The following is a 22,868-nucleotide window of genomic DNA, read 5'->3' as shown; positions in this document are numbered from 1 at the left end:
AATTACATTCAAATTGATATGAATTCTTGCAGTTAGGAACTGGGCAAAAAAAGATGACTTTGAAAATAAGAAACATTTCAGCGAAAAGAAAATGCTGTCAATTGTTCAGAAGTATAGTTGATTATAAAGCCTTGGGTCAGCTAACAAGAGTTTCCGTAGATCCAATTAGAAGACAACCAAACCTAGGAGGTCCCAGTGAATTAAGGAACAAATCGGATTAGTGTATTCTCACTTCGTCTTTACTTGACTTCTTGATGTAGTGGTGGTGTAATTAAGAATGAAAGGAGAAGAAGGAGGATGTTCACACCAAAAGAACATGGATTAGAGCGAAAGAGCATAATGGGAACGTCAGAGAAGCATTGAAAGTACGAAAATTTTCATCTTTTTAGGTTATTGAAACATAAATATTTTGAACGGAACTTGAATTCATAAAACTTGACAAATGTTTTCAGAATTCAAATCAAAACGTTTTATGGAAACATTTTAAAGATTTCAAAATAGTTCACAACATTATCATATTGAAAATTCTGGAAACAGTGTTGCCTTAACAAGAACTAGAGACTGTATTAGGTTGGCGGGAAAGTCTTTGTCACTTTTTCAATAGTTTATTTCTCAAAGAAAAAATAACCGAATAATTAATTATATTGTCCATCATTATCAACAACATGTCTCCAACGTTCCCTCAATTTATGGATTCCATTGCGGTAGAATCCAGCCGGGCGTGAGGCAAAGTATTGTTTGAGTGCCGCTTCGACCGCTCCACGGGAATTGAAGCTTCTTCCTTCGAAGGCACGTGTCATATCGCCAAATAACCAATAGTCGGAAGGAGCAAGATCAGGAGAATACGGGGGGTGAGGGAGAACATTCCATCCATATCCCATCAGCTCCTGCTTCACTTGTTTCGAAACATGTGGGCGAGCGTTATCATGTTGATAGTACACTTTCTTGTCTTTCAGGGCCGAACGGTCGACTGCTTTCTTGAGGTTTCGTAGTTGAGTAGTGTAGAGGTCTCCAGTTATTGTTTTGCCCTCGGGCAGAAGTTCCCAGTAGATGGGGCCGTCCACTCCCCACCACACAGAGAGCATAACTTTTTTCGGATGAAGGTCGGGTTTGGGGACATCCTGTGGGCTCTCTCCTTCTCCAACCCACTGGGATTTCCTGTGGTGATTATCGTAGAAGACCCACTTCTCATCTCCGGTTATTAGCCGGTCCAGCCATCGATCGCCCGCGTGGAGAGTGAGAAGAGTAATCGAATCGTCGACTCGGCGGTCAAGGTTGGCTTGAGTCAGGTGATGAGGTATGAATCGGCCAAAAAGTTTTCTCATTCCAAGAGACTTCAAACCTTCAAGGACTGTGCTATGGTGAACTCCGAATGTGACAGCTAGTTCACGGCTAGATTGAAATGGATCCGATTGCAATGCGTGCTACAGCTTGTCCAAATCCAACTCACGGGGTCTCCCAGAGCGATCCTTTTCATCGAGCGAGAAGTCATCTTTTTCGAAACGATGGAACCAATTGCGAATAGTATTGTAGTGAGGGGCATGTGTGTTGTACACATTCTTCAAGAAAGTTTCCGAATCCTTCATCGTGGTGTGAGATAGGAAGAGGTAAATCAAAACATGTCTGATGTGAATAGCAGTGGGAACAAACATATCGTTTCAATTACAGATGAGGAGCAGGGAAGGAGATGGGGACTTGTTTATATGGAAGGTTCTTATCACCTTGTTATTCACTAAAGTCGATATCATACACAGCCTCCATATACGAGAACAGTGATTAAACAAACAGAGTGACAAAGACTTTCCCGCCAACCTAATAGATACATAGAAAAGTGAAAACGCGCTCATATGGAAGTACGGATGAACTAAAATTTTTTAAAACTGGATTCAATTTTGGGATTGTTTGAAACAGTTATTTTTCAAAGAACATGCTTGAGAAAATCGAGAAAAGCAGATTGGTAATTAGAAAGAATCAGTACAAAAAAGTAAAGAGGAGCCTCATAGAGATAAGAACATGGACCTGGAGATGTTTAAAGATGAACATGTGCTTCAACAGTGCCTATTTTGTCAACGAGCTGAAATTGTCAACAATTTTTTTCAAAATTTTTCGAAACTGGAATTTTTCGCAGAAAAGGAATTTCAAACTAAAATCCATTCAAATCCTTTTTTAAAATGAATTTTTTTGCAAGATATCAAATTTATGATCACATCCTGAAGTAATGGCAATTACTCTTTGACTACACCACTCTTTGACTACACCTGCTCTTTGACTCCACATTCTCTTTGACTACAATGTCTCTTTGACTACATTTATCTCTTTGACTACACTTGTCTCTTTGACTACAAAGTCTCTTTGACTACACTTTTTCGTTTTATAGTTCTTTTTGACTGAATTTTTTTGGAATTTCTGGTTTTTTGTCTTATAAAGATTATAGGCTTAAGCTGAAACACCTGTTTACCGGCAAACCGGTTCAGCCTAAGCCTTTAATTTGGACAAAAACTAATAAAATTTTGGAAATCTCAGCGAAACAGTGATAGTTTCGCTGATTTTCTCGAATTTCAGTACTTTTTTCACTTTGATGTTTTTTGTAATTGTCTGTTTTTTGTTTAAAATTATAGGCTTAGGCTTAAATTCTTCTCATTTTCTGTAAGAATACCCACAAAAACTGCTGAAAATTTCAAATTTTCAAGAATTGTAGTCAAAGAGACTTTGTAGTCAAAGAGACAAGTGTAGTCAAAGAGATAAATGTAGTCAAAGAGGCTTTGTAGTCAAAGAGAATGTGGAGTCAAAGAGTAGGTGTAGTCAAAGAGTAATTGCGTGAAGTAATTAGGTAAACACATAACATTTCATAAAAAGTTGCAAAATGAAACAGTAAAAATTAACTTAACCTGAAAGTTTAAACGTTTCGAAAATTTCGTATTTCCGCTTTTTTAAAATTCGGGTTATCCCCAAAATCCTATTTTTGATTCGAAATATTGAGAGACTCTGAAATTCCTAATTTTGAAAACTCGGAGTTTTCCAAGATTTGGAAATTTCGTTTTTTGAAGTTCGGAATATTCCGAGACTCGGAAACTCTGATTTCATCGAATTCGGAATATTTTGAGATTTCAAAATTCAGATTTTCTAACATTTGAAAGATTTCGATACCATTCCGAAATTCCAATTTTTCCTTTTACGAACTCCGTGGAAATAAAATTTGTTTCAAAGTTTTGATAATTTTCTTCGAGAATTTTTACATCTATTAATTAAATTTCATCATCTTCTTTGAAATCTTAACAATGTAAAAAACGAAGAAATAAAAAAGTTAAAAACTTTAGAAAATACTTTCTGAATATAAATTTCCCCAGAAACATCTTCTCGTATAAAAAATTCACTGACATCTCCAAAAAACCCCATTAATCTCCTGTCACAAAATGATAAATTTTCTACTTCTGTGTCGAAAAAAACCGCATTTTTCCATTTTTTCACCTTGAGAAATACCAAAATAAAAATTGACAAATAGTTCTTTATTAGGTATCAGTTTCTTATCAAATCAGATAGAATAAATTGCAAATCTTTGGGTAACAATTGAGATTACTTTTAGAATGACTAGTATTCTTAACTATTTTTCGGAAAGTTTCTAAACGGGTACATATGTAGATAAAAAACAGGCAGAAGCATAGAGAAGGAGAGCGAAGAGGCGAGAAGTTTCCGGGCAAAAAGAGATTTTTGAAGAAAAAAGCACTGGGAAAAGAAGAATGGAAGGTTAAAAAGTGGGCGGGGCTAGATAAGATTTTTCTAAAAAAAAGAAAGAGATTTCTAGACTTGGTCTCCATGTTGATGTGCGCATTTTTTGACAATTTGCTCCTCGCGAAGTTTGACGACTTGCATGAAATTGTTGACCTGAAAAAGTACTGGTTTTGTTACGAAAAAAGCCAATTTCGGAAACTAGAAATTTTCAAAAAACTTTTTTCTTCTGTTTCAAATGAACTGTTAAAAAAAATTTCAATCAATGATATGTAGTCACATTCATAAACGATCCATTGAAAAAAAAACGAATTCACATTGGAAATCCCATTTTTCGAGAAAAATTGTTTCGTTCCAAAAAAAAAAACAAAAATTTACCATTTCAAAAATTCTAAACATTTTTAACAATCCTATTTTCTTAGTAATCTAGTCCATGATTCTTCCATTTTTCCTTCAAAACAGTCGGAAAATAAACATTTTCGATAGTGAAACAAACAGTGAAACAAGAAAACGCACGGAAATTGAGGAAAAAAAATCAGAGAATGATAATATTTTTGGGTTACGGTAGTTGCCTTTGTGGGCGTTGAAACAGTGATTTCCTATTCTAATGATTCTAAGAATTTCTAAAAGCACTGTTTCGAAATGGCTGTAAAATTTAACCACTAAACTTTAGATTTTAATTTCAAACTTTCTAATACATAGAGTAATGTTAATGAGTGCAAAGTTGGCAAGACCTGGAATTATACATTACAATTTTTATTAGAAGATCGGCCTTTCTTTGAGAGTAGCCCTCTAATTAAAGGGTTTTTTCAATGTACACCCGACAGGCCTTACCATTACATAAGCTCTTCAAACATGTTAACAAATGTTTTAAAGGTTTGCTATTTCAGACAGTCACTATTCCAAAAACTAATTTATTATTACAAAAAAAGGTATGAATGGATTCTTTCCAATTTTGAATCGATCATGCTATCATAGACGGAACTTTCTCAGAATTTTCCCACTATCTTCCATTAATAATACTTTACTGTAGTTAAACCAACCAAGATTCACCCTTAAGTCCCAATCTTACCCGGTGAGAATCGACCCAGCTTAGCAATTCTGATGACACGAAGAACATGAAGAAGACGGACGGTGAAGAACGCCCATCTGACTTTTCGAACATTTTTCCACTGATTCCACAAACCCAAAGAAGAAGTTCAAAATAGAATGGAGCAATCGACAAGAGATCGATGACGTTGAGGATTTGACGAGCGAACGCTAGCTGGAATTAATGGACATGGATACAAATGAACACAGGAATGTAAGGAATGTAGAAGTCGAAAACTGTTGAAAAAAACTGTTTCAACATTTCTAAAAATTTTGAAACAGTAATAGTTTCCTGATGGTCGTCTTGTAAGATGTAATGTTGATGAATAGGCAATTCATTTTGATAGATATTTTGTTTTAAAAATTTCAAATAGCCTTCTTTTGTTTTTTAAAACAATTAATTTCTGTTTTATTGTATTTCCGATACGAATCCTTCTTTAAACATTTTAATGCTTTCCATTTGATGTGCGTTGTGGGAACTCTGGCAGTTTTTTACCAGAACAATAGCAAAATACAAATGCACAGGAAGTTGATAGCCTGAAGAACTAGAAAAATATTTTTCTTCAAATTTTCAGAATTTTTGAAACTGTAAATTTCTGTTTGTTTCGGCATACAATTATGTTTTTTTCACAAAATATATGAAACAGTCTAATGTGAATATTTGTACGGCTCAAATTTCACATATCGTCGAGTGTAATTTTTCAAGAAGTTTATTTGAAACAGAAAACATTTTTAAGTTCTCAAAATTTTCGAAATTGACATCATGTAACAAGCCAAGCATTTTTTCAGGTCAACAATTTCATGCAAGTCGTCAAACTTCGCGAGGAGCAAATTGTCAAAAAATACGCACAGCAACATGGAGACCAAGTCTAGAAATCTCATTTTCCCAAAAATCTTATCTTGCCCCGTCCACTTTTTTAAACCTCCCATTCTCGTTTCCCCCGTTCGTTTATCTTCGAAATCTCTTCCTACTTTTCCCGGAAACTTTTTGTCTCTTCGCTCTCCTTCTCTATGCTTCTGCCCGGTTTTTATCTATGTACCCGTTTAGAAACTTCCAGATATTTCAGGCTTTCGAAGTGAATGAGATTCTGATTTCCGAATATTTTTCCAATTTGATTTTTCCAATTTCGGAATTCTGTAAATTTGAGTTTTTAATGTCGAAGTTGAGAACCCAAATTTCAGAATTCTCCCCGTTAAAGTTAGGAACCGCGGACACCGTTTGGCCAGCGGTTGGTTTACGGAAAAATCCAACAATTTCCCATGTACATCTGTGTATCCAGATGTCCTCTTACCTTCCACTATTTACTCTGCGAGTGCCCCTCAAGAATCAACCATAATCGAAGACGAATGTTGGCGCATCGGACGCCAATGAAATGACCCTTTTCCTGAAAATATCTATTTTTTTCAATTTTTTTTCCAGAAAGTTCTATGTTGATTGAGTGTTGGTTGGTTATAAATTTAAAGTCTGGTAAGAAATAGTTAGGATTATAAAGGATGCAAAAATTGTTAGTTCTTCGAATTATCATTCTTCTACCTTCCGGAGTTCCGCGGCTTCATCCTAAAAATTGGTATTGAGGGTTACTGTAGTTTTCTTTTTGGGTGAAGGGTTTAGGGGAGGTACTAGGAAGTTTGAAGCGAAAAAATTGCTGTTTCAAAAATTAAATTTTTATAACGGTTTAATTTTGAAAACATTACTTCCATTTTACACTTTCCATCCCCAGCCCTTCAATCTCATTTCTTCTCTACTCCATCCCATATTCCTCATACTTGCTCCTTTGAATCACGGTACCCACCGTATACTTTGGATCACCACCCATCGTGGCACCATACTGAGCAAATGGTGAGCCACACTCACCGATTTACGATTTCGAGACGAATTTTTAACCTTGAGAAATGCCCCACAAAAATTGACAAATAGTTCTTTATTAGGTATCAGTTTCTTATCAAATCAGATAGAATGAATTGCAAATCTTTGGGTAACAATTGAGATTACATTTAGAATGACTAATATTCTTAATTATTTTTTCTGGAAGTTTCTAAACGGGTACATAGATAAAAACCGGGCAGAAGCATAGAGAAGGAGAGCGAAGAGACAAAAAGTTTCCGGGAAAAGTAGGAAGAGATTTCGAAGATAAACGAACGGGGAAAACGAGAATGGGAGGTTTAAAAAAGTGGACGGGGCAAGATAAGATTTTTGGGAAAATGAGATTTCTAGACTTGGTCTCCATGTTGCTGTGCGTATTTTTTGACAATTTGCTCCTCGCGAAGTTTGACAACTTGCATGAAATTGTTGACCTGAAAAAATGCTTGGCTTGTTACATGATGTCAATTTCGAAAATTTGGAGAACTAAAAAATGTTTTCTGTTTCAAATAAACTTCTTGAAAAATTACACTCAACGATATGTGATTCCTCAGCAATATTCCAAAAGTTTAGAAAATGAATTCACAGTTGAGAATACTGTTTCAAATAATTTATGAAAAACATTATTGGGTGCCAAAACGAATAAAAGTTTACAGAATATCGAGAAAAGGGTCTGAAAATTAAGAAAAAAAGTTGCCTTTGTGGGACCTTTGTCCACCAACGTTTCTTTTCTAAGTTCCCGAATTTTTTTGCACAAATCCTTAATCGACCCACAAAATTACTGTTTCAAAAGTTGGATTTTTGAAACAGTTATTTTCTAGTCTAGTGTTTCTAAGAGATTCTAAAAGTACTGTTTCGAAATAGCTGTAAAATTTAACCACTAAACTTTAGATTTTAATTTCAAACTTTCTAATACATAGATTTATGTTAAAAAACCGGGAATTTTATTAACCCAAAGTCCTTACCATGATAGTAATTGGAAGTGCCAGAACCATAACTCCACATACGATGGCTCCACTTCCGACTAGTTTTCCAGCTACAGTAACTGGCACAAGATCTCCGTATCCGACAGTGGCCATGGTCACAACGCACCTGGAATTTTTGAAGCTCACAAACAATTAGATTCCATGAAAAAGCCAAAAATCTGAAAAAATCCAAAACTTACCACCAGAAGGTAGCTGGAATACTGGTGAATTTGGTTCCAGGTTCGTCTCTCTCCAAGAAATAAATCAAAGTTGAGAAGAAGATTACAACAGTCATCATAACAATTCCAACCATTTGCATTTGTTTTTTGGATTTTCGGATTGTGAGAGCAAAGTTGGCAAGACCTGGAAATGTTTATTCAAAACAGTAATCCTGAAAATTAACTACTGTTACAAAAAAAATTCACAATCTAATTTCTCAAAGTCTGAAATGATACTGACATTGAATTGTGTATTAAATGCGCTCATCTCGTTTTTTTTTTGGATTTGTACAAAAAATTGTCATTTACAAAAAAAAGCTTTAATTTTGTTTAGTCTCGTCTGAAATTTTCAGACAAGTTAAGCTACTCTGCATTACTTTTTAAAGGCTCCAAACTTGACGTCTTTCCCTGAAAAATATCATTTACTGTAGTTCAAAAAATCTTACCTGGCGAGAATCGACCCAGCTTAGCAATTCTGATGACACGAAGAACACGAAGAAGACGGACAGTGAGGAACGCCCATCTGACTTTTCGAACATTTTCTCCACTGATTCCACAAATCCAAAGAAGAAGTTCAAAATAGAATGGAGCAATCGACAAGAGATCGATAACGTTGAGGATTTGACGAGCGAACGCGAGCTGGAAAACACAATCTTCCTTATATATATAAAACGCTAGGCGCGTCTGTCCGTCTCGATGTCACGCTGTCATCTTTTGTGCTTTTAAATAAGAGTTTGGCCGCTACCAAAACCGAACCCGCGGCCTGCCGCACAATAGCCGCGCACGCACACAGCTGCGCCAAAACGCTGGAGGCGCGGCAAAAAGAAGGCTGGTGGATTAATAGACAATGAACCAACGAACTGTTGAAAAATTAGCCCAAATTTCAAAATTGTTTGAAACAGTAATAGATTTCTGATTAGTTGATCGGAATTATATCTCAATAAGAACGAAATTGATTTTCGTTGAATCCTAAAAGCTATTTTTATTTATAGGAGTTTGGCCACTGGCTATAACATAATTTGCAGACATTTTTTCTTACTTCACAAATTTCAAATTCGAAAGATTTTCAAAACGCAATTATTACCTCAAAATGTAATTACTGTTTCAAAAATTGAATATCAATTGGAACAGGGAAATTATTTCGTTGAGCCGTGTGTCGTTCCACCGTTCGAAATGCACTTAATTTCCTACCGGTGTCAAAATTAACTTTCAGCTTACTGTAGTTTTGGTTTTGAAATCTTCAGCAACGGTAACTAGCCTTGGAATGAATGTCTCCATATCACTTTTAATGAAATTCGAAAATTTTCTGTTTCAAATTTCCGAAAATCTCAGACCACTTATCTCTACCGTAATCATTTAACAAACGCTCAATTCTATTGGACAAACCTTTCTTGGTGCCACAATAAATCGCATCGCGTATTCGATTGAGAAATAAATGACACAGACGTTTTCAACCCAAGTGAACACTGGATGCTCAGTCATTTCCACCTGAAAATATTCATTTTTTATTATTTTTGATCTACCCAAATTTAAACAGATAGTAGTGTTTGAAAAAGTGTTAGTCGAGTTGTAAATGACAAGAATAATGATGCTCTCTCTTTCTAAGAATATAGAGTGGAAACCGACACATAAAGATAGTGGTATTCATATATTCTACCTTTCCATTATATGATCTTGTCGATGAATCACTTATATCATCGCTCGTCTGTAATTGGAGGATTAAATAAGCTTTCATTTTCTTTTTGAAAAACCGAATTAAACAAAATATCATGATCGCAAACTAACCGAATTATCCGCCACATCCCTCACAACTGTTCGACTTTCAATTGTCTGTCCTCCACCATTCGGATATGTTGGATACGTGGCAGTTGCATACACCAATTGACCGTCTTCTGATTTCTGGGGAACTTGGAATTCTGGAATCGATCCAAGGATCAGAGCAGAGATGGAGAGAACGACGAATGCCGTGGAAATCACTTCGAAAGCCTGAAAAAAATATATTGTGCGTTGTACCGTAACTGCTCTCTTGAAGCCGACCTATACTTCCACTTTGATCACAATTATCTCGGTTCTTCTGAGAGATATCGAAAAATTGTTGACTGATAAAAGGTTTATCGTTAAATAACCAAAAAATTATAACAGTTGATAAATGTTTGATCCCTCTGATAGGAACCGAAATAATTGAGCTCAAACTGTGCCTATACAGTGATTTACGTTAAATGTCACAAGAGTATTTTTTTTACCAATCACTGGTTATCGAAACTTTCCATGGAATGGGGAATAGTTAAAAAAGTTATATGTTTAATACTGGTTAAAACATAAAATATCGGTTTCTGTTCAAAAAACTACTTCAAAATTCACAAACTTCCCAAGTTCGATTAGTAATAATATCACTGTTTCAAAATATTAGGGGTTTGCAAAAGTAATGCGCGTCAAGTTTGGTGTTTTGTATCTCACCCAAAACAAACGGTTTGTGTTCAATTTTTTTGTTTTAAAAAGCGCGTTCTTGGGCTTCATTTTGTTATATTATATTGCTGTTTCAATTTGATTGCTATGAAAAAAACATCCTAGAAGATGTCCGACCAAAAATTTCGCCTTCGAGCATTTTTGTGGCACCAATTTAAGGAAGGAAAATCGGCTGCCGAAGCTCACGGCTCACTTTCTCCTGTATTCGGTGAAGAAGCTATATCCGAAAGTCAGTGTCGCCGCTGGTTTCAGCGCTTCAGGAGCGGAGATGAAAGATTGGAAGATGAATCGCGCCCTGGTCGTCCAGAGCAGGTGGACAACGATGCCTTGAGAGCAACAATTGAAGTGGATCCTTGCCAAACTACTCTCAGTCTCTCGGAGCAGTTCGACTGCGATTTTTTCCACAATTTCCAGGCATTTGCATGCAATCGGAAAGACAAACAGATGTGGAAAATGGGTCCCTCATGAGCTTTCCGATTCAAACAAGGAAAGACGTGTTGAAGTTGCCAATATTCTGATGCGCCGCTCCAAAAATCGTGGTTTCTTCGATTCGATTTTGACATCGGATGAGAAATGGATTCAGTGGGACAATAATGGGAGAAAAAAACAGTGGCTGAGTCCTGGCGAGACCCCGAAACCGACTCCAAAACCGGACATCCACGAAAAGAAGGTGATGATATTTGTCTGGTGGAACACACGAGGTCTCGTGCATTTTGAACTTCTGAGACCTGGTCAAACGGTGATTGCGGACCTTTACAAAGATCAGCTGGACCGTGTGGACCAAGCTCTCAAACGCCAAGGCGTGGACACTTCGACAACACTCTTGCTCTATGACAACGCTCGACCACACACTGCAAAAATCATTCAGCAGAAAACTCAGGAGCTGGGCTGGGAAGTGCTGCCTCATCCGACATATAGTCCCGATTTGGCACCATCGGACTATCACCTATTCCGATCCATGCAACATCATCTGGCCGAGAAAAAATTCGAAAGCGGTGAAGAAGTGCAAATTTGGGTGGCGGACTATTTCGAGTCACAGCCAGAGGAGTTCTTCAAGAAAGGCATCGCTGAATTACGCACACGTTGGCAGCAAGTAGTGAACAATAATGGAGAATATCTTATTGATTGATGATCTCTTGTTTTGGTTTTACAATAAAAGAAAGTTGCATCAAAAACGCGCATTACTTTTACAAACCCCTGATAATTGCAAATTATTTGAAACGGAAAAAAGTTTACTGGAATCCGTTCCTTTTTCCAATTCGAATTATTTCGAAAATCTGGTAAATATCACGAATAACAGAAATCCAATTCCTCTTTCTGTGTATCCAGATGTCCTCTTACCTTCCACCATTTACTCTGCGAATGCCCCTCAAGAATCAACCATAGCCGGCGACGAATGTTGGCGCATCGGACGCCAATGAAATGATCCTTTTCCTGGAAATATCATCATTTTTTGAATTCTTTTTTTCAGAAAATTCTATGTTGATTGAGGGTTGGTTGGTTATAAATGTAAAGTCTGGTAAGAAATAGTTAGGATTAAAAATGAGATGCAAAACTTTTAGTTTTTTGAATTATCATTCTTATACCTTCTGGAGTTCCGCAGCTTCATCCTAAAAATTCGATTTTTAGGGTTACTGTAGTTTTTTAAGAGTTTAGAGTAAGGTACTGGGAAGTGAAGTTCTCAGGAAAAAATTGCTGTTTCAAAAACTAAATTTTTATAACGGTTAAATTTTGAAAACATTGTTTCCACATCTCTTCCTCCGTCTTCCTTGTCATTCAACACCTTTCCTTCTTTTCTCCATCCCATATTCCTCATAATTTCTTCCTTTGGATTACGGTACCTACCGTATACTTTGGGTCCCCACCCATCGTGACACAATACTGAGCAAATGGTGAGCAACACTCATCCATTCGCGATTTCGAGACAGCCCAGAAACGGAGCTCGGCCATGAATTTGTCAAAACACAAATCCTTGGGAACATGCAGTTTTCCAGTGGCATAGAAATCGTAGATCGGGTCAAAGTATCTGAAAAATTCACTCTTTGAAAAAGAAGAAAAAAGAGATTTGTTATGTTTTTTTGTGAATTCTTTCTCTCAATGGTTCCCGCGAGCTCCATTCTTAATTAATGAGTTTTTGCTCCATAACAACTGACGCATTTTTTTCGGAAAGAAGAGACAACACAAACTACAAGGGTGTCTTTCTTTCCACTCAGACACATTACACATGAAAACATACCTGGGAACTCGTTCGAAAAAATACTCGTCCTGGTCCTCAAAGTACCAGTCGGCCCATTGTCGACGGTGTTCGTGGTTCATGCGGCAGAAACGACCTGTAAATTAAGGAAAAATACTGATTAGATAATAACGCAGTTCCCAATAAATGTTCATTTTTTGAAACCGAAATTTTTTGTGGTAACTTTTGTTTTAGTACAAATAGCATTAAAACACATCACTGTTTCAAATTTTGTGGAATTCTGCATAATACTGTAGATGTATTATTAGAGAGTACTCATCGGATTGTTTTGATTAGCATACCAGAATCGAAAATAAAACACACAGTTTCAAATGTTTTCAGGAAGGTTTTTTATAAATTTAGAATAGAAAAAGACTGACTGAATAAAAGTTTACTTTTCAGGGAAATAATTCGGAGGGTACAAAAATTTAGGGGTCATTGGAGTACAAAGCAATTTAGGGGTACAAAATCTTCAATTCGGGGGTACAAAATACTTGAAAAAAGCTTAGTTTTGTACCCCCGAATTGTGAGTTTTATACCCCTAAATGACTTTGTATCCCTTTGTACCCTCGAATATACTTTAAAAGTTTTTTTAAAAAACAATTTTCCATACGATTTTTTGTTTTTGTTCAAATGCAATCAAAAGACATTACTATTTCAAATTTTGTGGACTTTTGCAGATGTACAATGGGGCGAAATTCACCTGATTTGGAACTTTGTGAAGAAGAAAAATTTTGAAGTTTTTAAGTATGTGGAAAAAAAAGTATTAGGAATTTTAATGGAATCTGTGGACATTTTTATTTCGAAAAACATAACTAGGTATGTTAAAATTGAATAATGAGCAGTATATTCAAATTCTTTCAGAATTAAAAACTCATTGAAACAGGTAGTTTTTAGAAAATTTCATGCAACAGATTCAGAGGAAAAAAGGAGCAAGGGGAAAAATAGTTACTACTAATTTCAAAAATTCAAAAAAAAACTTTTTACTCACCCAACAAAGTTTTTGGCCCGAACTTGATGATGGATCGTGTCCGAATACGGTAACTACTTCCACCAATGTTCAACCTGAGAATCGAGTCCGGCGTGTTGTCACGGATGCTTCCCTTATGACTTGGCCGCTCCAATGGGATCATTCGGCTCTCCACATCCTCGTCGTACATTCTAAATTTTACGATAATGGATTGGAAAAATATAATGTTAGCGGGACTCACTTATTGCTTGACCGATCATCGATGCTGGCTCGGTCTGGCTGATTGTCAACGGAATTCTCCCGTTCACATCCTGAGACGGCAGCCATTGATGTGCTACCGGAGGCGATTTGTCTGAAAATTGATAAGATATAGGAAAGTGATATTGTATTGCTAGGGATCATATTTCCCTTAATTACAATTACCGTATTTGCTTAGAAGCCCATCCAATATGTTTACTTTCAACTCGTTTATTTCAGTTAATTTGAAAGATGAAAAATCGGTCAACTGGTAAAATATTTATCATAATATCACCAATATTTTATCAGTTAACATATTTTAGATATCTCTTTTAGGAACCTAGATAATTGAGCTCAAAGTTAGCCAAAGGTTCAATGTTTAACGCACATCCCTGAAGCCCACCCAACCCGTCAGCTTTGCGCTCAATTTCCTCTGTTCATAAGTGATATCAAAAATTTGTCAATTGATAAAATATTGGTGAAGTTATGATAAACATTTTAACAGTTGACAAATTTTTGCTATCTTTCACAAGAATCGAGATAATTGAGCTCAAAGTTGGTCAAATATCGAAGTTTTACATCCATGAAGCCCACCCAACCTGTCTGCTTTTGCGCTCAATTTTCTTGGTTCATATGAGAGATATCAACAATTTGTTAATTGATGAAATATTGGTGGTTTCATGATAAATATTTTATCAGTTGGAAAGTTTGATATCTTTTGAAAGACATGAGATAGATAGGCTCAAAGTTTAGGCATGTTTAGACCTTTAATCGCGCCGAAGGCGCACCAACCAGCTGTTTGATGCGCCAGAGGCGCGGCAAACATTCTGGTTTTCAATTCAACAGTTTATTTAACTTTCCCACATCCCTTATCACCCGTTTTCAGAGAAACTCACGCCGCAACAGTTGGTGCAATCAGCAATGCCATACGAGAATCTAGTTACAAAAGAATATGTAGATTTTTTTTTGAAAATGTTCAGACGAGATTTTCCAAGACAAAAGAACAAGAGACAAAGAACACAACGAGTTAGTATAATAGTTATTGACACGGACCTTGCAGACCAGGGACAAATACACAAGTGGTGGTGGTGGCGGGGGGAGGATGACGGCTTGATAGACAGTAAGAGTAAGAAGTGGGCGGAGTCTGAGCAGTCGGGAATGTGCTCTCCCCGATGGGTCGTAGCCAGAGGAGAGAAAAAGAAGAAGGATATAAAAGTTGGTGGTGGTAGAACAATCTCATTTCTTGGAGTAGTAGTAGTAGTACCTAGAGCTAATCGAACTAAAAGTGGAAATTCAAAGTCGTGTCGTAAAATGGAAATCATTTGGGTACCGGGTTACTGTAGTTGTACGAATTTGGATGGATGGATTTAGTACATGAGAGAGGTCATAAAGGCGGAGAAAACACTCAAATAATTGCTCTTTGGGTGTCATAAACTGGTTTATAGGGGGGAGACAGAGGTTGAAATGGAGGAGAAATGGACAAGAGTGAAAAAGACACTGGGACAAGATGTCGAACATCAATGAGCGATATTGAATTACAAGATGATAGAGGGGACATCGGGACACTTGGAAACATGGAAAAGGAACTTCAAAATTGGAAATTCTTAAGGTTTTGAAAATTGCTCGACTTTCTAATTTAAGTACGCCATAAATTGAATTAGAGTCGATTGTTTATAAAAGTTTGAAAGTTGAAACAGAGAAAAAAAAGCTTTGTATTTCAAAAATTTAAAAAAAGTCCATTGATAAATTTCACTTATTAGACAGACTGGTACTCGACGATAATCTCCATAATCAATTTTTTACCCAGAGGATATATCAAAAAGATCGTTAAAATTAATTGTCCAAAATATTCGTAAAATTTTTGAAACAGGAAAATAGTTTCCCTGTAATTTTGCCAATAAAGGAGTTGAACCTATGGCAAAAAATTGGGGATGCCGATCTGATACCAGTGACAATTACAACTATGGAATTGAAAAAATTCTGAGATTCTGAGATTCTGAGATTCTGAGATTCTGAGATTCTGAGATTCTGAGATTCTGAGATTCTGAGATTCTGAGATTCTGAGATTCTGAGATTCTGAGATTCTGAGATTCTGAGATTCTGAGATTCTGAGATTCTGAGATTCTGAATTTTCGAATTTCAGTTCTTCGATTCTTCAATTCAACGATTTCTGATCTTCCCCAAAATCTCTTATCTTGTTATCACCTCCTCTCAACCCCTATCATCTTATCAGAAAGAGGGGTTCAAGTGATACTCCGAATCCCATAAACCCCGTATCACTCTTTTTTTCCGTGTCTTGTCCCTCCGGACTGATCTTCAAAAAGCTACTCTTCTCCTTCTTCCTGGTCTAATTTTTCTGTTACAACAAAAATAAGAACAAGAACTAGAAGAAGAAAAAAGTACATTAGAGCACACACGTATACACAGAAAAAGTTGTGCTTTGGAACAGGCTAGATTTTCGACCGTTTGACAGAAAACAGACGGCGGGCGGCAGAAGGGTTAAAAATAGTGATAAGATGGGAAGATATACTCTCAAGCACACAGATCATTATATCAACTTGTGATTTTTGAAAGGAACGTGGGATTCATGGGATTCGGAGATGCGGTCCCAAACGAGTTTTGATCAGGAGCAAAGATCCGCAAAGATCTCATGGATCCTAGGGATCTGAAGTTAAGCTCTAGAGAGCTTTTATCCAAAAACTACTTACTATGAGATCAACAAAAATATGCGGTTACTGACAAACCATAAAATTTTGCGATTTTCAATTTTTTGAAAATTTTTGAAACAGTGATTTTCTTTTTTATCAAAATATCAGCAGTACTCGATAAAAATTGTAATTTGACTTTTTCAGAGAAAAATAACTTTTTTGTACAAATCCAAAACGAGAGATAAGCAATTCTAAAGTGGGGCAACTATCATGTCATTGCTAATTGTAGCGAAGATAATGTATCCTCTAACAAAAGCTCACCCGAACTGTCAACTTTAAGCTCTATTATTTCTGCTGCTATAAGAGATATCAAGAATGTGTCAACTGGTTAATTATTTCTCATAATATCACCAATATTTTATCAGTTCACAAACTTTTAGTATCTCTCACCGGAATCGAGATAATTAAGTTCAAAGTTTACAGTTTGGGTGAGCTTCTGTTAGGGAAAATACGGTGTTTTTATCTGGTACTGTTTGTATTTCCGATTGAAAATATCACTGTTTCAAATTTTTTAAAAAAATTTTAACAAAAATTTAACATTACTATATCTTCTTCGTCATTTTCAATGTTTTCAAAAAAGTCCTAAAAACTCCCACAGGGAAAAAACGAAATATTTTCTGTTTCGAAAATTTTCAAAAATCGAAAAAAATACTGATCCTTTGTGTATATATCCTAAAAAAGGATCCTAAAAATCAGATTGAAAAAAATTGAACTTCAAGCGACCAAAAAGAAAAAATTTTCCATTTTCGTATTCCCACCAAATTTCTCAGTCCTTGATGCTCCAGAAATTGCTAGCTTTGGCGGGAATTCAAAACATAATTTTGATAATTATCTAGAAATTTCTAAAAATCAAAGTAAAATTTCGAAGATTTTCGCCAAAATCCAATGGCAAATTTCCCTGTTTCAAATTTTTTTTTGGAAATCTTGAAACAGTAAGATTTGAACATTCAAGACATTCTTCTTGTTTTATGAGAAGTTTGAAAATTGATCTGGTTAATTTTCTAGAAGTTTCTGAAAATCAACGTAAGTTTGGAAGATTTCCGACAAGTCCTAATGAGAAAAATTCACTGTTTTTACTGTTTCAAATTTTTGAAAAAGTTTGGAACAGTAAAATTTGGACATTGACTTCAAGTTCAAATCAGCTGATTAAATTTACGGTTTCGAAAATAGTCAAAAATTGAAACATATGACATTTTTGGACATAGGACCTTCAAAACACAAAAAACTTGGGAATTCTTTTAGAAAATGTTTATACATAAATCTTTTTCTAAAAGAGCAAGTGAGCAAAAATTACTATAAACATTTCTGATCTTTTTTTTTAGCATTTCTAGAAATTATAATTTTGCTTAAATTATGCGAAAAAAATTTCAGAATCTCATTTTCAGAATTTCCGTATACATTTGCCTCCATCTTCTCCATCTTCAAAAAAAAAGTAAACAGAAAAAATCAATTTATAAATTATTCAAAATGTTTTGAAGTGTCATTTCTGTGTGCCGTTCCTTTTGATGATCCTCTGCTCATTTAAACAAAAAATATTATTCAAAAGTCATATATATTTTTTGGTGGAGAAAAAAGAGGGAATTGTGGATTTTGATCGAGTGTCTTGTTTATTTTTTAGTGGGATGGGAATTTTAAGTTTTGAGAAATTCAATACACTTTTTTGGCAGATTCTGGAGTCAGAAAGAGGGAACAAATTTTCCAATTTTTTAAATATTTTTTACTGTTTCAAATTTAATAAAACGTTCAGAAAAGTTTTGAAAGTCTTTAATTCCTCGGTGTGATTGTAGAAAATTAGGCAGAAATAGGAAGTTTTTAGTTTTGTAGATTTTCGGATAGTAATCACAAGAAAGTTTCTAAAATTATCAAATTTTTCTAGAAACAGCTAAAGTTTCTAATTTTTAGCAATTTATAAATAAAAACTTGATGTTTCAATTTTTGGATATTTTGAGACGGCTCTATGTATTTTTAATTATTCTCGCTCACAGAGAGAAATACAAACTACATAGCCAAAGTTGATCTACCATGAAAACATATGGTTTTGGCAAGCTTAAAACTCTTAAACTCGGCTTTTCGGCTTTTTTAGTTTTGAAATTTTCAAAATTTCAGACCTGATAGTCCCGAAAAGTAGACCAAATGTTGTTCTTGTAGTTTGAGTTTTTTGTTTGTGAAGTTATAAAGGTATTAATCAAATTTGAAATTTCCGATTTTCGTAAAATTTCTGAAACGGCCATTTCTAGCAAGTTATAAAAAGTTTTCTGTTTTCGGTTTCGGATTTTTTCGAATCAGCTATTTGTATTCCTAATAATACTCTTACACATATAGACAATTACTGCAAGGCCAAATTTGACCTACCATAAAAAATTTCGTGTTTGATATGTCTGAAACCCAATTTCAGAATTTTCAAGCTTCTTTTTCAGAAATTCGAAAAAAATTAGATTTGAATTCTGTTTTTTATGCCTTCCAATCTCGAAATGTTTACGGTACATTAAATTTGCTTTGGAATTTAGGATTATTTGGTTGCAATAATTATCATCAATCATATTTGCCAATACTCATTAATCATATTTTCCAATACTGATTTTTCTATAAAATTTTTGAAACGGCAATTTATAGCAAGTTATAAAAAATTCTTTTCCGGTTCATGACATGTTGACAACATTCAGGCAACTTGTAAATACCATACCTTCAAAAGCCAGCTGACTGCGACTCAAAGTATTTTTTGAGTAAAGATTTTATCTCAACTTCAGTGTTAAATTATTTCCCTCCAGATGACGTTGCATATCTCCTAATAATCAATAATGAAAGGGCCAAATCAGGAGTTAGAAGTGCGTAAAGGAGGAACGTCCAGCTAAAGCGGCCCAGGTCTTACTTGACTTACCGTGGAACATAGGTTCTCGAGTTATTTAATGAAACTCAATTCAGTCCTAAGACGCTTTGGATGGACGGCTCTTCACTTTCCTTAAACTCCAGACTTGACCCTTTTATTATTGGCTATTCGGAGATATTCAACGTCATCTGGAGGGAAAATAGTTTTACACTGTCGATGAGAAAAAAAACGTCCGGGAAGGTATACTTTGATTCACGGCCAGCTGGCTTTTGGAGGTATGGTATCCACAAGTTGCCTGAATGTTGTCAACATGTCATGAACCGCGATGGTGCATACTGTCAATCTTGGATGGTTCTTGTTTTTGTGTTATTCACGAACTAAAAAATGGACAGTTACTTTCCTTCTAACATAATATTGAAAACGTTAAAAACATATGTCTTTCAAAAATCGGAAAATGGCTGAAAAATAGGAATTTCGAAAAAATTCTGTGAATGCAAAATTTTCAATCTAGTTATTTTTTACACTCTCCAAAATTTTCAAATTGATCGGAAACTTGATAGCCGAGATCCAGACTCCTGAAAATGTCCAAAATCAACTGAAAGACACTTTTTTGTATGTCTTATTAACCGGTACTGTATATGAGCTCAAAGCTGATGGTGGATGGAACTATTTTATATGATCTTCGGCACATGAAACTAGTAATCAAAATTAAATTTTTTTTTTTCGTAAAATTTTTGAAACAGCAAAAAAGTCATTCAAACAAAGATGCCAGATTATTCACAAACTTCTTCTGGGATAAAAATTACTGTTTCAATTTTCCATATTTATCGAAAAGGCACTAATAATATTATTTTAATCTTTAAAAAATGTTTAAAAATCCTAGAAACAAAAAAAAGAAACATGTATGTAGAAACATGAGAAGGTGACAAGAAGGACCCTACTTCTTGCAACACAGGATATGAGTTTCCGGAATTTTTTTCTGTTTCAAAAAAGAACAAAGCCTCACGTGGTCCATAACCTGTTTTTACAAAATGTGGTCAATTAGGATAGTTAATTAGTGTATACGAGGAGAGAGTAATCGAATTATAAGCAAGGAGTCATCAGAAGGAGTCTAATAGAGTTAAAAAGTAGGGTATGCTATAGCAAATTGAAGGAAAAAAACCACCTAGTTTGTTAAGGGACCAGACCACCCGGTTAGTAGAATGGGTGGTTTCTGGGTTGCTGACCTAGAAATCAAAAATGAGAAATTTTAGGCCACAGGGGTCTAGAAAAAAGTAATATCACTAAAATGAGGACCCAGAGATGCAGGGTTACATTGTGAAACTGCTGAAATCTGGAAAAAAAAAAACGAAAAACCCAGCTTTCAAATGTTTTTTTTGACACATGTAATTGTTGGTTTTCATAAAACACACACAACATGGGTGAGGTTTTTTGACGGACAAGATGACAGGAAAATCGGAGGACAAGAAGAGAGAAATTGAGGAGCGGTCCGTGTAGAAGAAGGAGCACACGAAACCTGGGGGTTTTTTTTACGAGAACGTGCACTTTTTGTCCCAGGAGGGAGCTCCTAGGGAGGTAAGAGAGAAGGGTAATAAAAAGAAGAAAAATGGTAATCAAGCTGAAAGAATTTCTGAGGAAACTTAGGGGTCTTGTGTTTGCTTTGAAGAGAAGGCTCTGGACAAATAGGATGTTTTGAAAAAATTACTGTTTCAATAATTGTATAACAATTTAAACAAATTATTGATTACTAATAACACTGAGGTCAACCTTGGAAAAGCGGAGCACAGGATATGCCACACCTCTGAGCTACACGGTCGAGAACTCGGATACCGAACGATGGCTATATATAAACCGGGCACGCAACGATACAAAAAGCGAAAAGTGTAAACATCAATATGTAGACAAAAAAGGACACTCTCGTCTTGAAAAATTGCAAACATTGATGTAGAAATCACACCATTCTCAAAAATTTGTTTCTTGGATCCTTCTTGAAACCGAGATTTTTTTCAATGTGCTTTTTTTCAATGTGAAATTTGAGATCTGTATGGTTATTAGAAACGTATTCTCGAAAATTTTGTTTTGTGATTCATCGGAAATATTTTTATGAGCTGTCGAAAAATCACTGTTTCACTAATGATTGTAACAATCACTAGTTGAACAAACGTTTTGTTTTTGTTACCTTTTCTAGAAACTGAGATAATTGAGCTCAAAGTGCACATTTAGAATGATCTTCTAGCAATGCGTTTACAGATTTTGAGGTTTCAGACCCTAATAAAAATATTATTTTGAAGTTTTATACCAGCTTGACTTGAAACAGCAAAATTCATTTTAGCGTAAGGACTAGTATAATGCTTTCCTAACCGTCAACTTTGAGCTCCATTATCTCAGTTCCTGTGAAATATATCAAAAAGTGGTAAACTGACAAAACGTTTGATATTATAATACACATTTTGCCAGTTTAACGTTTTTGATATTTTTCATAGGAACCAAGAGAAATTGACCCAAAGTTGACGATTAGGAGGTATTCAGTTCTTTTTAGTGTTTAAGGTATTCAGGATCTCACATTTCGGACGAAGTTTTCAATTATGTTCTAATAATGAAAACATAAATTTGGTAGAAACAAGCCAAAACAAGTCCTCCTTTACAACGTCAACTTTAGACCATCTTATCTCGTTTCCTGTTTAAGATATTAAGAACTTGTCAACTGACAAATTGTTATCATAATATCACCAATGTTTCATAAGTTGACCACATTTTGATATACATTACAGAATTCGAGATGAATGGGCTCAAAGATGGCAGTGCCCCCTTCTATTACAGGTTTTGTGGTAACTTTTTTGCTTGGCTGAGAAAACCTAGTTGAAAATAAAAACAAACTAATCAGCAGGAAGAAGAACAAATATTACAAAATCATAAAATTACGAAATATTAATGTTTTCAAGTTTGATATTAGCTTGAAACAGTGAATTTATTTTCCTGTACAAACTTGTAAAATGCATCCCTAGCCGCCAATTTTGGATCAATTTGTCTCAGTCTCTGTGCAAGATATGAAAAAGTTGTCAACTGGTGAAATGTTTTTGATATTATGATAAACATTTTGTCAGTAGACTAGTATTCGATATCTTTCACTGGAACTGAGATAATTGAGCTCAAAGTTGAAAGTGTGGGTGCCATTCTATTCTATCTAATTCATTCTAGCGTATATGGTATAATGAAACGAGATTGTGTTCTAATACCGAAGCTGTGCAAACCACAGAGGCGGTCAGCCGCGGCCTGCCTGGACAGACTATTTTCCAAAGAAACTTACTGTATCATCGCCCTGTTATAATTCGATGACGTAGTCGAGGATGCCCTCGAAACAAGTGACGCACTGGATCTCGCCGATTCGAGTCTCTGATGTTGAGGTGATGACTGATGATGATTGTGGACTGAAGACGAATAGGATGAGGATCCACCGCTGGGGGCCGTGCCCCGCCTGTACGGCAAAGCCCCGCCCAATTCGATGACTCGACTAACCGTTTTGCTGGAAGCACCATGAAGAAGAGTGCACAAGAGAGAAGAGTAGAGA

The 22,868-nt window shown here is 35.5% G+C and overlaps 2 protein-coding genes across 2 annotated transcripts; both read right to left on the bottom strand.

Annotated features, from left to right (window-relative positions):
• Positions 1–3,798: 3,798 nt before the first annotated feature.
• On the bottom strand, positions 3,799–6,174 carry CBG26471 (the record flags this gene model as incomplete). The annotated part of the gene is made up of 3 exons (XM_045236105.1): positions 3,799–3,882; positions 4,799–4,990; positions 6,148–6,174. The coding sequence occupies 3 exons, from the start codon at positions 6,172–6,174 to the stop codon at positions 3,799–3,801; spliced, it is 303 nt and encodes a 100-aa protein (XP_045099081.1).
• Positions 6,175–7,026: 852 nt separating this feature from the next.
• On the bottom strand, positions 7,027–22,615 carry Cbr-kvs-5 (the record flags this gene model as incomplete). The annotated part of the gene is made up of 12 exons (XM_045236104.1): positions 7,027–7,110; positions 7,642–7,768; positions 7,842–8,004; positions 8,306–8,498; positions 9,246–9,347; positions 9,645–9,845; positions 11,667–11,759; positions 12,171–12,351; positions 12,562–12,655; positions 13,550–13,719; positions 13,770–13,880; positions 22,608–22,615. The coding sequence occupies 12 exons, from the start codon at positions 22,613–22,615 to the stop codon at positions 7,027–7,029; spliced, it is 1,527 nt and encodes a 508-aa protein (XP_045094339.1).
• Positions 22,616–22,868: the final 253 nt, after the last annotated feature.

The sequence above is a fragment of the Caenorhabditis briggsae genome (assembly GCF_000004555.2).
Source record: "Caenorhabditis briggsae complete genome, chrIV, whole genome shotgun sequence".
Taxonomy (NCBI): domain Eukaryota; kingdom Metazoa; phylum Nematoda; class Chromadorea; order Rhabditida; family Rhabditidae; genus Caenorhabditis; species Caenorhabditis briggsae.
Note: the sequence above shows the minus strand (reverse complement) of the source record. Positions and strands in the feature narration are given on the sequence as shown.